This window comes from Lepeophtheirus salmonis, chromosome 7 (genome assembly GCF_016086655.4).
Source record: "Lepeophtheirus salmonis chromosome 7, UVic_Lsal_1.4, whole genome shotgun sequence".
NCBI lineage: Eukaryota > Metazoa > Arthropoda > Copepoda > Siphonostomatoida > Caligidae > Lepeophtheirus > Lepeophtheirus salmonis.
Window position 1 is genome coordinate 25348116 of NC_052137.2, and position 13544 is coordinate 25361659.

The following is a 13544-nucleotide window of genomic DNA, read 5'->3' on the forward strand; positions in this document are numbered from 1 at the left end:
CCTAACTGCTTAATACGGGTTTGACTGTATTATCAAATTTAGAGGTATAGTCATACCTGGTCTAACAGCCACCTATTTAAAGCCTATTTTTTCCATAATTGGTCATATCCAGTTTCCAAATATAAAATTGTTTCAAAATAAAAAATTTATTTAAAGAAGTTACTTACAATAAGCCGTTGTTTTTCAGTTTTCCATAGCATGCCGTTTAATACAAGTTTGACTTCTCAGTTATTAGTTATAAGCATATCTATATATAAAGGTTATCCGACCATTTGTTTGTTTGATTATCTCAGGATGACTTATTTTATAGCAAGAGCCTGCATGGCTATTTATCTCAGCGCCTCTTTTTAAAAGATATAAAAAAGATTATAAATCTATTTAGAGTTGTAAATCGCAAGGTTTTTTTTTGCGTGCAAGAATTTTTGGTTGTTAGCCTTTTGAATAATGTTTTTCAATTTTATAAAGCTTTCACCATTATTTTTTCATACTTGAGAAGTGAGCATTTAAATAATGAGTAACTACGTGTGAGTGTGCGCTTGATAACAGAGAGTAATAATGAGGATTTGCTTGGAAGTTATTTTAAAAATGATAAAAAAATAGTTTTTCCGTTGGTTGACAACTAATAACCTGACCAATGCCGGCTACTACCATTAGTATCTTATAAATGTATAGGTATTTATTTTATTTAAATAATAAACTGGAACTGGATGTATCTTGTTAACTTTGCTTTATCACATATATATTGCATTTATTTTGATTTCACATTATTAAAACCATGCGAGGACAGCACACTCCTTTACTTGAAGCAATCCTCACTTCATCGTGAGGAGAGTTCACAGTGAAGATAGCAATATCCAACAAAACGTCATTTCTTGGAACGCCCTCTGGCTCAAACCCAGAGTTATTAATGATATTTAACCCACGGAACACGAAAATGATATAACATGAAATAACCAAATAGATGAAAATTAAAAGTAATTATACTTTATAGAAACATTCCAACATTGGAAAGATAAAATATTTTTAAAGTTATCTTGAGTACAGTTCTTATAAAATGGGCCTAATCATACAAAAATCAAGTAAATGAAGGGTTTATTTTGAAGCTACCATTATTTGACTAATTGTAAGATATGCTTAATATTTTAGAGGCAGGGGAAATTTCGAAATTAAATTTAAGTAAGTCGACTTTCATCTTATCAATAAATAATAATAAAATTTATTGGATATGAAACATATTTAAACTTAGGTTAATCTGCTGTCGTTATTTGTTATTACCTAAGATTTTCATCTATATTGTTAAATCATTTCAAAATAGGGCTCTGAATCAAAGTTATTCCTAAATAAAACACGTGACTTATAAAAATAGGCTTTAAAAGCCAAACCTATTGCGATGGAAAATTATATTGGTCATTTCTGTGTTTGATGGGTTAAATAACAATAACAAATGTGGGTTTTAGTTGGAAGGTGAAAATGTTGTTGCACAGTGTAATTAATATTTATTATGAATGATTGAACATTTTAATTTATTTTCATATTAGCACATACTTTATTAACAATAACTTTTTTTAAATTAAAACAATAAGTTTGAATTGAATTCTTGTGAACAAACTAATCCATCAATGACATTCTCTTTCCTATAATTATAATTAAATTTATCTGTAAGTAAATTTTTTCTTGTATATGATAATAAGCATTGAGAAATATTCATTTGTACTATCAAAAAAATTTAAAAAATATATTTTATAAGGTATTTTTTATAATTTAGACACTTGTATTCAAGTAACTAGACTCTAGTAAAATCACTCGAACCGAGCGTTCAACTTCTTTCTATAATGAGGGTTGCAAGGTTTGTTTAGGTTACTGAACACGCCCGTAATTGCTATCTGGTTGCTATATTTAGAGTTTAAATTGTAAGCTATTTTTATTTAAAAAAAGAAACTGAAAATTAACAGGGTTATCCTTAAGATTTGGATTTTTTTTGGAGATCAGCTTAGCTGTCATGACATTTTATCAGATTAGCTGCAAGTAGCTATGGGAGAAAGGAAATGAACACAAGTTCCACTCTCTATCAAGTAGAGATACGGGCAGAAAGTACTCGTTTGTCGATCCTCAATTCTACTCTGAGTCCAAGAAGGACTTACTCTTATACCTCTTCAAATGATGCTCAGTGATACTCTCTGTCATTCATGAGCACACGCTTACATAGTTACATAGGGATGTTACAAAATGCCGACGTAGGGTGTTGTAAAGTCTTGCAGGAAGCATTTGCAGAAGTCTACAAGTGTTTGGAGGATCCCCCATAGAAATGCTGAATTTTCATTATTTAAACAGAGGAAATCTATTTGACGTCACAGCTGATTGACGTAGATAGACTCTAAATCTTTTGCCCAGTCCAAAAAAAATCAATACGTCGCTTCCATTAATTGCACCATTCAGGGGAAAATAAGTCACCTCAAAATAGCCTTCAAAATCACGATAAGGTGTTATGGATTAAAAAATGACATCATGGACGTTATTTTGTTCATTAATCTAGTATCTTGTGAAGTTTGATATCAATTTGTCGATCCAAAATACTTAAATATTACCCGATATTGTAACCTTCAATCTTTATTACTGGTCAGTATGAAAGTACTTTGTTCTAATTGTTTTTATTACAGGTCTTTCGCACAATACTGTATTCTGTCATTTCTGAAAATTTCAATCAATACTCTTGATGCTTAAGAAAGTTGTGTTGTTTTATTGAAATACCATTTTTGATCACTGATTTTGATTAAGGCTATTACTTAAACAATACGGAGAAAAGGATGATATTCCAAAAAAAATTGCTCATAACTTCTATGATATTGAAGCTAGAGACATGATTTTGGAATCACAAGGTGTCCTTTACAATTATCTATAAGATAAAACATATTTAAAAGGAAAATATTGAGATTGAAATTGTTTGTATATATCTACTATATATTTGAATGATATTTTCTCAAGAAAGAAAGAATAATTATAAAAGCCTTAGAAAATAAAGCACTGTTCCAGTTGCCCGCAATAACAAACGCTCATACTAAAAAATGCTTGGAGTTTACAACTCTCCATAGACCTTATCAAAGAACGTACTTTTATTGTTCCCCTTAAAAATCAATTTTATCTCAGCTTGCAACTCCAATTATAATCCAGGGATCAAATTTGAAGTGGCTCAAGTTCTCTTGAGTCATTAAGTTCCCCACAAAAAAATCTTAAAATAAGTTACTCTCATGTCATGATTCCGAATCTAGAACTTAAACACTGTGACTTGAGTGCACATCTTTGTATTGTAAAATTGATAAAAAGTAATTGGAATGTAATACATTTGAGAGTAATTTTTATTACTCTATAAGAATCAAGGCAATTCATTCATACAATAATATACGCATTGCAATTATACTAAAATAAGAAGTGTTTGTTTTCTTTACTTAAAGATAATTTACAGAATTTCATTTAAAAATTAAAAGGACTTTCTCGTACTTGACTTACTTTTTAAATGAACAATTTCTTTTTTTCCAAAAAAAAATTCCAATTAATTGTTTCTCTTTTATTCATATAGGCAACATGGATACATATAAAAAAAGACCTAAATAAAATACTAATGGAAGCATTCATCATATTATTTACTGAAAATGCGGATATTAAAGAAAAATTCTTCGACTTCAAAAATTATACGATTGAAGATTTAAGAAAAACATTAAAGGTGATTATGAAAGTTAAATGAATTTTAGTGAAAAGTCTACAATTTTAGCAAATAAAACTATATACAGAGAGCGGGGATCAAATTGTCTCCTACTTTAAACCTTGATAACTTGAAGACGACATTATCAAATAAAAAACCGGTTACCAAATAGGAAAGCTATTCTCGTCAGCTGACGATACGTAGTTTAGTTAGCATCATGTCGTCATCATATGAGGAGATAAAAAGCTATAAGTGGAACGAGGAGCTTTCGAGGTCCGCCGTAGTCATGGCATTGGTTAATAATGGAGGTGAAATCTCCAATTCAACGATTGCTTCAACCTTAGGAGTGAATTTACGGACTGTTCAGGGTATCCGTAAGAAGCTAGAGGACACCTGAGATGTTGATGCCACCATAAAGAGGGCATCCAAGGAGGAGGGCGCCAACCGGAAGGTCAGGGACACCGACTTTGTCGACAAGGTGAAGAAGATGGTTGAGGATGACCCTACCAGGTCCATGAAGGCCATGGCGAGGGATCTGGGCTGCCATGAGAAAACAATAAGGGACTGTGTATCTGAGGATTTAAGTTGCAGGATTTACAAGATGCAGGTGGGCCAGATCTTGACCCAGAAGGCAAAGGACAAGGGGCTGATGAAGTCAACAAAATTGTTCAACAAGATCCAGCACCCAAAGCAGCCCGGGATGCTGTGGTTTTTCTTTGATGAAAATAATTTATGTCAAGATCAGAAGGTCAACAAGCAGAACAACAAGTGGATAGCCACCTACACCAGCCATGTGAGGAAGGTAATGAAGACCAAGTTCCCTGCAATGGTCATGGTGTTCGGGGTGGTCAGCAGTGAAGGTCATGTTATGCATCCCCACATGTTTGAAACGGGTCTAAAGGTCAATACAGAGGTCTACCTGGATGTTATGGAGAAGGTGGTTCTGCCCTGGATCCAAGGGGTGGCCGGAGACAGGCCCTTGGTGTGGCAACAGGATTCAGCACCCTGCCATGTGTCCAAAATCTCCATGCAGTAGTTAACCGAGAACTGTTATGACGTCGTAACCAAGGATTTGTCGCCTCCTAACTCTCCCGACCTTAATCCTTTGGACTATTTTGTCGGGGGCTATGTCGAGAGATATATCAACAGACATCCCCATAGCACCAAGGCCAGCCTGATGGGTTCCATCAAGGAGGTATTCGGCAACATGGACAATGAGATGGTCAGAAAAGAGTGCGGCCGGTTCAGAGGCCGTATTGAGGCCATTATTGATTCCAACGGTGATTATATCGAATGAATGGCTACTCTATACCTATATGCTCGTCATAGTTTTGATTTTCAATAAAAACCGTTAAAAAATGTATATTTTGTGTTGTTTTTTGTAGAAAAATATTTTGGCGGCAATTTGATCCCAGCTCCCTGTATTTATGTACAATGTACATACACAGAGTGGGAACCTCAAACCTGGAGTAGCATGAATAAAATACAAAAAAACGTGATGTTTATGGAATCAAGAGAAGACAACTCAAAGCCAATTGAATATATGGTTAAATATAATATTTAGCTATATTTTTTATTCAATATGTTCTCTTTCACAATCAATACCAGCTTCAACACGCCGGTGAACAAATTAACAGCAATGAAGGGCGTTGGCATGGCGTAATAACGCCAGCTCGGAGTGAATTTAAATTTGGATGAGAGGTGCAGCATACATTCTTCTACCAGACACTCCAAGTCCAGTGGCTTAGAGTCAGGGGTGGAGGAGGACTACCTGGACGTAGGGCAAAAGTCATCGATATGGTTACTACCGAAGTTCTTGGTAATTTTCGATGTTGCAGGGAGTCCATATGAAGATGACAACGATCTCTGCAGTCTTCTCCGGACTGACACCCGTCGAGAAGGAGATTACCTTTTTTATTTGTTCCAACATTTTTACATTTAGATAAATAGAATACAAAGAAAACTTGTTACAATTATCTTGTGGTTACATAATGAAATCTTGAAAATTAAAAAAAAAATGGTGGTAAAACTTAAATTATTTGCTACTGCAAGTTTTGAGTGCCCCCTCTGTAAACGCTATACACAATTATAGTTCAGGGACAATCACAAACCACGTTGTCAGTTAGAAAGTGGAGTGGTAAGACATTAAACCCCTTTAATCTTCGTGCAGATGGAGGGGTAAACTTAAAACCAAATAGTCTTGAATAATATGGTAAGATGGCTTAAATATCATGATAGGGAACAGGTGACAAAAGTTTGAAAAACAAAAAAGGATCAAAGAGTGATCGTTTTTAAAAATCAAATAGCCAGGCATGATAGTTCTTGATTATTTAATTATTAAAATGGCTGGCTGAGGAAGACGTCGCATAATTTCTCTAATATACTTCATATAATAACCTAATTTCCTCATGTGACGAATGAGCTAACCATATTGAGTGGCATTTTTTACTATCATCTCACAACATATATCATGTTTATTAGTTTGAATCCTTGAAATTCCTAAAAATGGCTAATAACTCTCTGATAAAAATCAATAAAATCTAATTTAGCACCATAAATACCGAGGGTTTTTTTTAAATATTACCACTTTGACTTTTAAACTTCAACAGGAAATAATTTATTTATCAATAATAGAATTTCAAGAAAAATTATACCATATATAGATATGCGTATGAGCTCTCTTAATCATTAATGTAGCCGTACTTATCGCAATGTAAGCTTCCATTTGGCGATGGAAAGCCTTGGGGCCACTTAAGATGAAGTCCCTTTTCATGGCATCCCAGTGCTGACTGACAGTGGCATTGATAGACTCGCTGTTTGCAAGTACTCCCCTTGACATGCACCCCATAGGTATAGTCAAGGGATCGAGGTGGTTACCTTCACGGCTGTAGAGGAGCCAAAAGTGTCAAAAAAGAGTTCAAAAGAACTAAAAAGAGTCCTGCAATAGAGAAGATGGGGTTCTTTTCATTGTTAGTGTCAAAAGTGTCCTCTCGACATCCCCACAAAGTTCTTTCCACCCACTTTTTTAATATCTCAGGATCTCTTACTGGGGGCCTCATGGACTTGAGGGAATTGGCCTGATCTGTTTTCTTTAACTAATTCGGGGCAAATTTGCCCTTTACACAAGAGCCTTTCTTCATTTCCATCGTTTCGAACTTGATGAGGGTATAGACGGTGGTCCTGGGCACACCCAACTGGTTGTAGGGCGTGGCTTGAAATTCGCCGAGTGTCCTTTTCTTGACTTGTACGCTAGCAAGAGAGCTGAGGTTTGTTTTATTATCTAAAAAATGATGCTTGAAATATGCTTTAATTTATCGAGATATGAATTAATTGCAATCATTCAACCTTCTTTATTATTGAATTAGTAAGTGTTCAGATTTCAATTGATCATCTGGTAGGTTAAACTGTGATTAGGAAATTCCTTAAGAACGTTGCCGCCAAACTCAAAAAAATAAGAATATGAAATATACTCATTATTTTAGTCGAGTGTAATTGAGTCGAGGATTGTTCGATTGGACACAGCAATTAAATACAGTATTAAATCCAACTCAAAGATAGAGGTAATTGCGTTCAATAAATGTGTAGAAAAAGTTTTATGGTACCTCCACACATATGTACATATAATAAGTATATACTTTTTTTATTAAGTATAGCTGATGATGAAAAAAGGTCATATTTTCAATGATTGTTTTTGTGACATACTGAGAAGTCTTAATACATGCATGGATACATGATAGTATATGTACGTACACAATCAATTTAACATATCGTAAACATTGCCTGATTAATGAATCCATATTGGTAAATAGTTATTTTTTAGCTTTTAGTAATATTAATCACATAGAAATATAACCATTACGAACTAACCAATAAACTTTCGCCTAGGTAGTATCAATTCAATTGTTACTAGCCTGTTTTTTTTCTATATACTACATACAGTTATGTATTTTGTGTAAAAGTTTTAACTTGTACATGTTGCAACTACAAAGTGAGATAAATAATACTAAATAAGGGATTTAAAGTACTTGACACGAGGATAATACAATGATTGAATACAAGTATTTAATGGAGGGCGTTTCATACAAAATGCACAATTTTAATAGATTAAAATTAAATGATATTATCAAGTAATAGCTGTTAATTAGAATGACCAATGCTGTGTTTAAATTATACATTTAAAGTCGAAGATATTTTAACTTGTACTACTTACTTAACCAAGTTGCAACCTGTACACATCATATACAAAAGTGTGTCCTCATAATAGGCAAAGAGTAAAGTAACCCTCTTTAATCCTGAGGATTTGTTACAGAGTTATAATTGAAAGTCCTTGTGGGACTCAGGGTAGAATTTTAGCTGATATAATGTAACGTCATGCCAGTTAAAATAATCTTCTCAAAAGTATTCTTCAAATAGTCATAGTTGATTTTCGGTTTCTTTTTTTTTCTTCAACATTCTCAAAATGGTAGTAATTTTGATCAGAGAAAGGAGGGGGGAGGGTCAGGATATGAGGTTATATACGCGACGACGGTAACTAGAGGAATCCTTTTATTTTATTATATTAATCAAACCTTACTTTCATAATTATATTAATCAATCTATGTAATTACATGAGTGTTTTTTTTAAATCATAATTATAGGTGGTAGCTCACTTCAAAGACATATCCCAAGAGTTGCTCGAGTGATGAATAAAGTGATGAAGCATATAACCAACTTGGATGAATTAACAGATTACTTTCATATCCTTGGTAAACTTCATCATCAAAATGGAATTACGGTAATTACTAAAAAAAATAGTTTTGATATTTTGTTTTAATGAAAATTTGGAACTTTAATTTTGCTTAAAAGCTATTATGAGTTTTTTAAAGAGAATATATATATAATGAAAGGAAATCTTTTAAAACTCCTGCGTTGATATCAATCCCAAGACATTAAAAGTAATGTGGCACATTTATAATAAGACTAATGAAGCTGCCTTTTATTTAACCTACATATTTATATAATAGTCCTTATATGTGCGGGAATCAATAAAGACTTTCATCTTTCTTGGTGACGTTAATATAATAGGTATTATGGAATAATTTAATATATTTTTCATGTAAAAAATTATTATTTGGCTTCATCATTGCAAAAATGATATAGAAAAATAATAATATACAATTGGACAAAAAATGAAGAGTAATAGTATGGATTATTAAAAAAATATAACATTATTCTAAGGTTACAATAAAATAAAGGTACAGTGTATAAGTTTGCCTGCACAGTCTACTTTCTCTTTCTACATCGAAATGTGAGACCTCGTTAGTGAAAAGTTAAATTCAACTATTGCAAACTTTTAATAATAAGAAAATAATTTTCTTTAATAATATATTATTGGAATTGAAGGAAAGGAATCTCGACTTTTTCGAGATATTCGGAGAGGATCATGAAACTAGATGGAAGCTCTCATACAAAGGAGGTTGTGAGTTTGTTTCTTATGGATTATTCGGGTGTATTCATAGACTGAGGGATGAGGCCGTAGGAGATTACACTTTATTAATTAAGCACTATAATTTTTCTTGTATCTAGCATGAATCATTACAGTATAATTACAAAGTTACATAAATATAAATATAATGTACAAACTTCAATGATTGTCTAATACTACATGGAAGCTTATGCGTCTAAGTTGATCGATTAAGTCGAGATACCTTTTTAAGTACTCCAATAATTTATTTTTTACTTCGCAAAGATATTTCATCAGTATGAGAAGGGTTCAATAATTGAATTTCAACTATCCCCTGTCGCTGTCTCTAATTTCGAGACAGAAATAGAAAGTATGACGTGTGGGAAAACTTTAAAATTTGCTTGAAAATAATAGTTTGAAAAACAAACAAATGCTTATAATATGTATGGTTCGAAAACAATGAAGTAACTTAAATTTTTCGATAGAAAAACTATGACGTTCTTTTTTCAACTTCATATATATTGTAAAGTATGATTTTTCGGGATATCGCATAGATGGTTATTGTCAGCTTCATGAAATTTTGTCAAATAATAATTGAAACATTTCTGTATGTCGCAAATTTCAAAGAACAAATTACTTTTAAAAATGATTTTATATACTTTTATATATATACTTTTTTTCTAAACTATTATTTATTAACAAACCAAAACAGGCGAACCTAACTATTATCAATAATAAGTAAACAAGTGCATGTAAATAACAAAATACTCATGGAAATTAAATAATAATAAAAGGGATTTTTACAAATTCTTTCATATTTTCACTAGGAAGCTTCTAAGCATGGATAAAAATTAAGATAATTTAAGTTATTAAAATGGTAGTTTCATTTTTTTTTTTTTTTTTTTTGGGTTCTCCTCCCACCAAACAAACATATCAATCAAATAGTACTCCCTGGATCAATTATATACTTAATATTATATCAATTCTGAAATTTATATTACACATTTCCCCCTCCTTCAACAGGGAGAAATATTAGAAGCGCCATTTATGCTATTAACATACCTAAAAACATTGGAAAAACCACTGGATACAATTGCTTATATCGATGTCGCTCTAAGTACCAATCAAGATAAATAGAGATGCTACGTTCAATACAGATAAATCTTTTTTTAACAAGGATTAAGTATCAAGCAATATTTTAATCTTTATAAGCTCTACAAAATCCGTTAAATTTTTCTGAGGATTTGTAAAAGCTCAAGAACCCGAAGCTTGTTCGATCCTAGATCTTGTAGAATACAAATTGGCCAATACTGTATTCGAGTACTTCGGATCTGGATCCAAGATTTATTCTAACTTTATCAAGCCATACAATCCCTTCAAGATAAAAAAAAAAAAAAATTCAAGAATATTTTTGAAGATCCGTAAAAGTTCAAATACCATAAGCCTGTTTGGGTTTTGGATCCTTTCATTTAATACAACTTTACTCCTATGGTACCCAGATACTTTGGATTCGGGTCCAACGAGTGTACTATCTCTTATCTAAATTAGTGTCTTCTCGATATCAATATTTTCTTACAGGTTCAAGTTTAGGAGTCATTATAGTTATTTTGAGAATTTTTGAAAATAAATTATAAATGCAAAAATGCAATTAAAGACCGAAAATTTCCGCGTAGAGAGCCGGCCGTCATATTTCTATTAGGAATGGGGGTGGGACGGGGAATTTGAAAGGCCTAACAATATATTGACTTTTTTTATATTATAATTCATTCTTTTTTGTTGTTCTTATTTGTAAGAACAATCATTCGGATTAAATTACTGATGAAACGAAAAGGAAACTATTTCCAAATATATATTTGTGGTTCCTAAAATTGCAGAAACCGTCAGATTGACCTAAGGACTGTTTGGAACAGCCAAGAATAGATTAAAAAGGAAAAGTTAAGTTAAATAGAATCAACAAAAAATCATCTTAAATATTTATCTTACATATACATGGATATGTTAAAGGATTCTTAAAAATCTGGCAATAAGAAAAGTTATTTGGTACATTTTTTTTAACAATAATATCAGCGATGCCAATATTTTTTATATTTATTCAACAGCCACTTTGTAATCTGAACTTTTCTGCAAAAAATTATTAATTCATTTTCTCAGATTCTTTCATTCAATAACGTGACTTGCGACATACAATATCACAAAGACGGTTTTGTGAATATCATGAAATTTTATCAAACAATAGTACAAAGATTAAAGTATATGACAAAGTTGAAAAAAATTAAATTAAAACAATTATTCATAATAACCCCTTGGCTGTGCTGTAAATTCCAATTAAAGTAGACAAATTTGATCATGAGAATAAAAGAATGAAGAATTGATGGACTTTATTTGAAAAACCATATCAGTGCCATTATAAGTTTTTTCAATCAAACAAATAATCTTAAATATAGATAGAGATTTTATTATAAAATAAATTTAATTTATCAATAAACTTTTGAATAATAAGCATATTAATGAATCAAATATGTATGTAACATATTGGCAAGTAAGTATATATGATTTTTTTTTAATGGGATTTTCTCCTTTTCTCCATTTTTATTGAAATATATTTTTATTTTGATGCATCACTTACATAGATTTTTGAGAATAAAATATAATATTTTTATTATTTTGTTTAAAGTATTGTATTTATATTTCAGATTCCTGAGTTGTTGCCTTTTGGACCTGTATTTCTCACCTGCTCCGTCCATTACTTCCCTCTTTCTCAGCGATCAAATATTGACGTAACAAATAGTTGGATTCGTTTATTTTTATATATGAACGAGATGATGCGAGGAGGCTATCCAAATATTGAGTACGAATTAAACAAGGAAGAGAAAGCAATTATATCCCAGGGATTCGGTGTTTTGAAAAGGACTCTAGCTCCCTCTCCAAACAACTCTCAAAATGTTTGTCTTGAGTCCGAGTTTAAAAGCTTTGCACTATCTAAAATATACTTACCGATTTTTCGTATTGTCGTTGTTAAAACAGAACCGATCTCAGAGGAGTTGATCGTGAAGCATTGGGAAATGATCAACGGAGTAGTAGAAAAATTTATTTCGACAATGAATGATCCACCAAAAATGGAAACAACCTTTGTTGAACTTGGGAGTATACACAACAAAATAGGCATTCGAAAAAACTTTATCGAAGTGATGGGAGTACTATATATCAAAACAATTAGACTAGTATTGCATGAAAAGTCTGAATGGAATTCTGAAATCTGCTCTGCCTGGTATCATTTATTTCGAGTCATTATTTTTCAAATGAAGTTAGGATACTCTAAGGAATGGAAACACGATGACAATGAAGAATCTCGTTCAACAGTGGAATGTTCAAGAAGTCATAGCTCGGTTGCAACATCTATTTTAGGATCGCCAGTAAATAACAACCATGGACACATCCGTTCCAGATCAGTGACTCCTTCTTCAAGCTCGCAACTAACTATACATCATGCAAGAAGAATATCAATGGAAGAAATTATATCATCGTCATTTGTGGATAGTTATCGGAAACATCCCAATACGAGTTTGTTCGGCCTAAATAATAATACTTTAAATGTGGTATCACGAAGTGCTCATGATATAAGTGGCTCAGAAAATATTCCATCAATAAAATTGCTCCCATCCAATTCTGTAGATAAAAGTAGTAAAAATGCAGAGGAAGATAGTCCCAGTACGTCCTTGATAGCCAAAAACAGAAGACAAAGTTATGTGAGTCTTCCAAAATCAAACCTATGCAGTATTTTTCCAGGACAGCCTTCTCATTTCTATCAATCTTGTTCATCCTTGGGAACAATGGAACGGAGAAGGCAGTCCCATCAAGATCATGTTAGTTCATCATCGCTTTTGACAATCCCTTCTCCAGGGTCTCAACGACCACGCAGTAAAAGTGATGCTGCTCGAACTCTCAACTATATTTTGAACGGGTTTGTTTCTTCTAAGTCAACTGAATGATAATGGTACAGATTGTTTTGGTCTTTTTTATAATGTATGAAAATATAAATATGCATTCTCTATTGCATTTAATTTTTGTGGTATCATTTCTTTGATACTAAATACTGTATTTGTACACATAAGTTGAATTTCTATATTTTTTAAATGAATCATTGTATTTTAATTTCTAAAACTATTAATATTAAATATATATATTTAATCATTTACATTTCTTTAAGTTTATTTTGATGACATTTTGGTTGGGTTGATGTTTATGTTGATTAATAAGATTATATAATATCAGATCCAGCATATTTCTTATAGATACAAATGTAATTCTGAATTTTTTTAAATATTATGGAATCAAAATTTTGTATTTAATTTCAGTCAATATTTATGCAAGACTCAACTTCTCAGGAAAATGAGATTTTATTGC

At 31.9% G+C, this 13544-nt stretch overlaps 1 protein-coding gene across 1 annotated transcript in view; it reads left to right on the forward strand.

Annotated features, from left to right (window-relative positions):
• The window catches only part of LOC121122100 (uncharacterized), a 113018-nt gene extending 99685 nt beyond the window's left edge, over positions 1-13333 (forward strand). Inside the window, exons 4-6 of the mRNA XM_040717110.2 lie at positions 3575-3718; positions 8335-8471; positions 11834-13333. Coding sequence (XP_040573044.1) covers positions 8379-8471; positions 11834-13129 — 1389 coding nt within the window. The 5' untranslated portion in view covers positions 3575-3718; positions 8335-8378 and the 3' untranslated portion in view covers positions 13130-13333. The remainder of the gene's footprint in view (positions 1-3574; positions 3719-8334; positions 8472-11833) is intronic.
• The last annotated feature ends 211 nt before the right edge of the window (positions 13334-13544 follow it).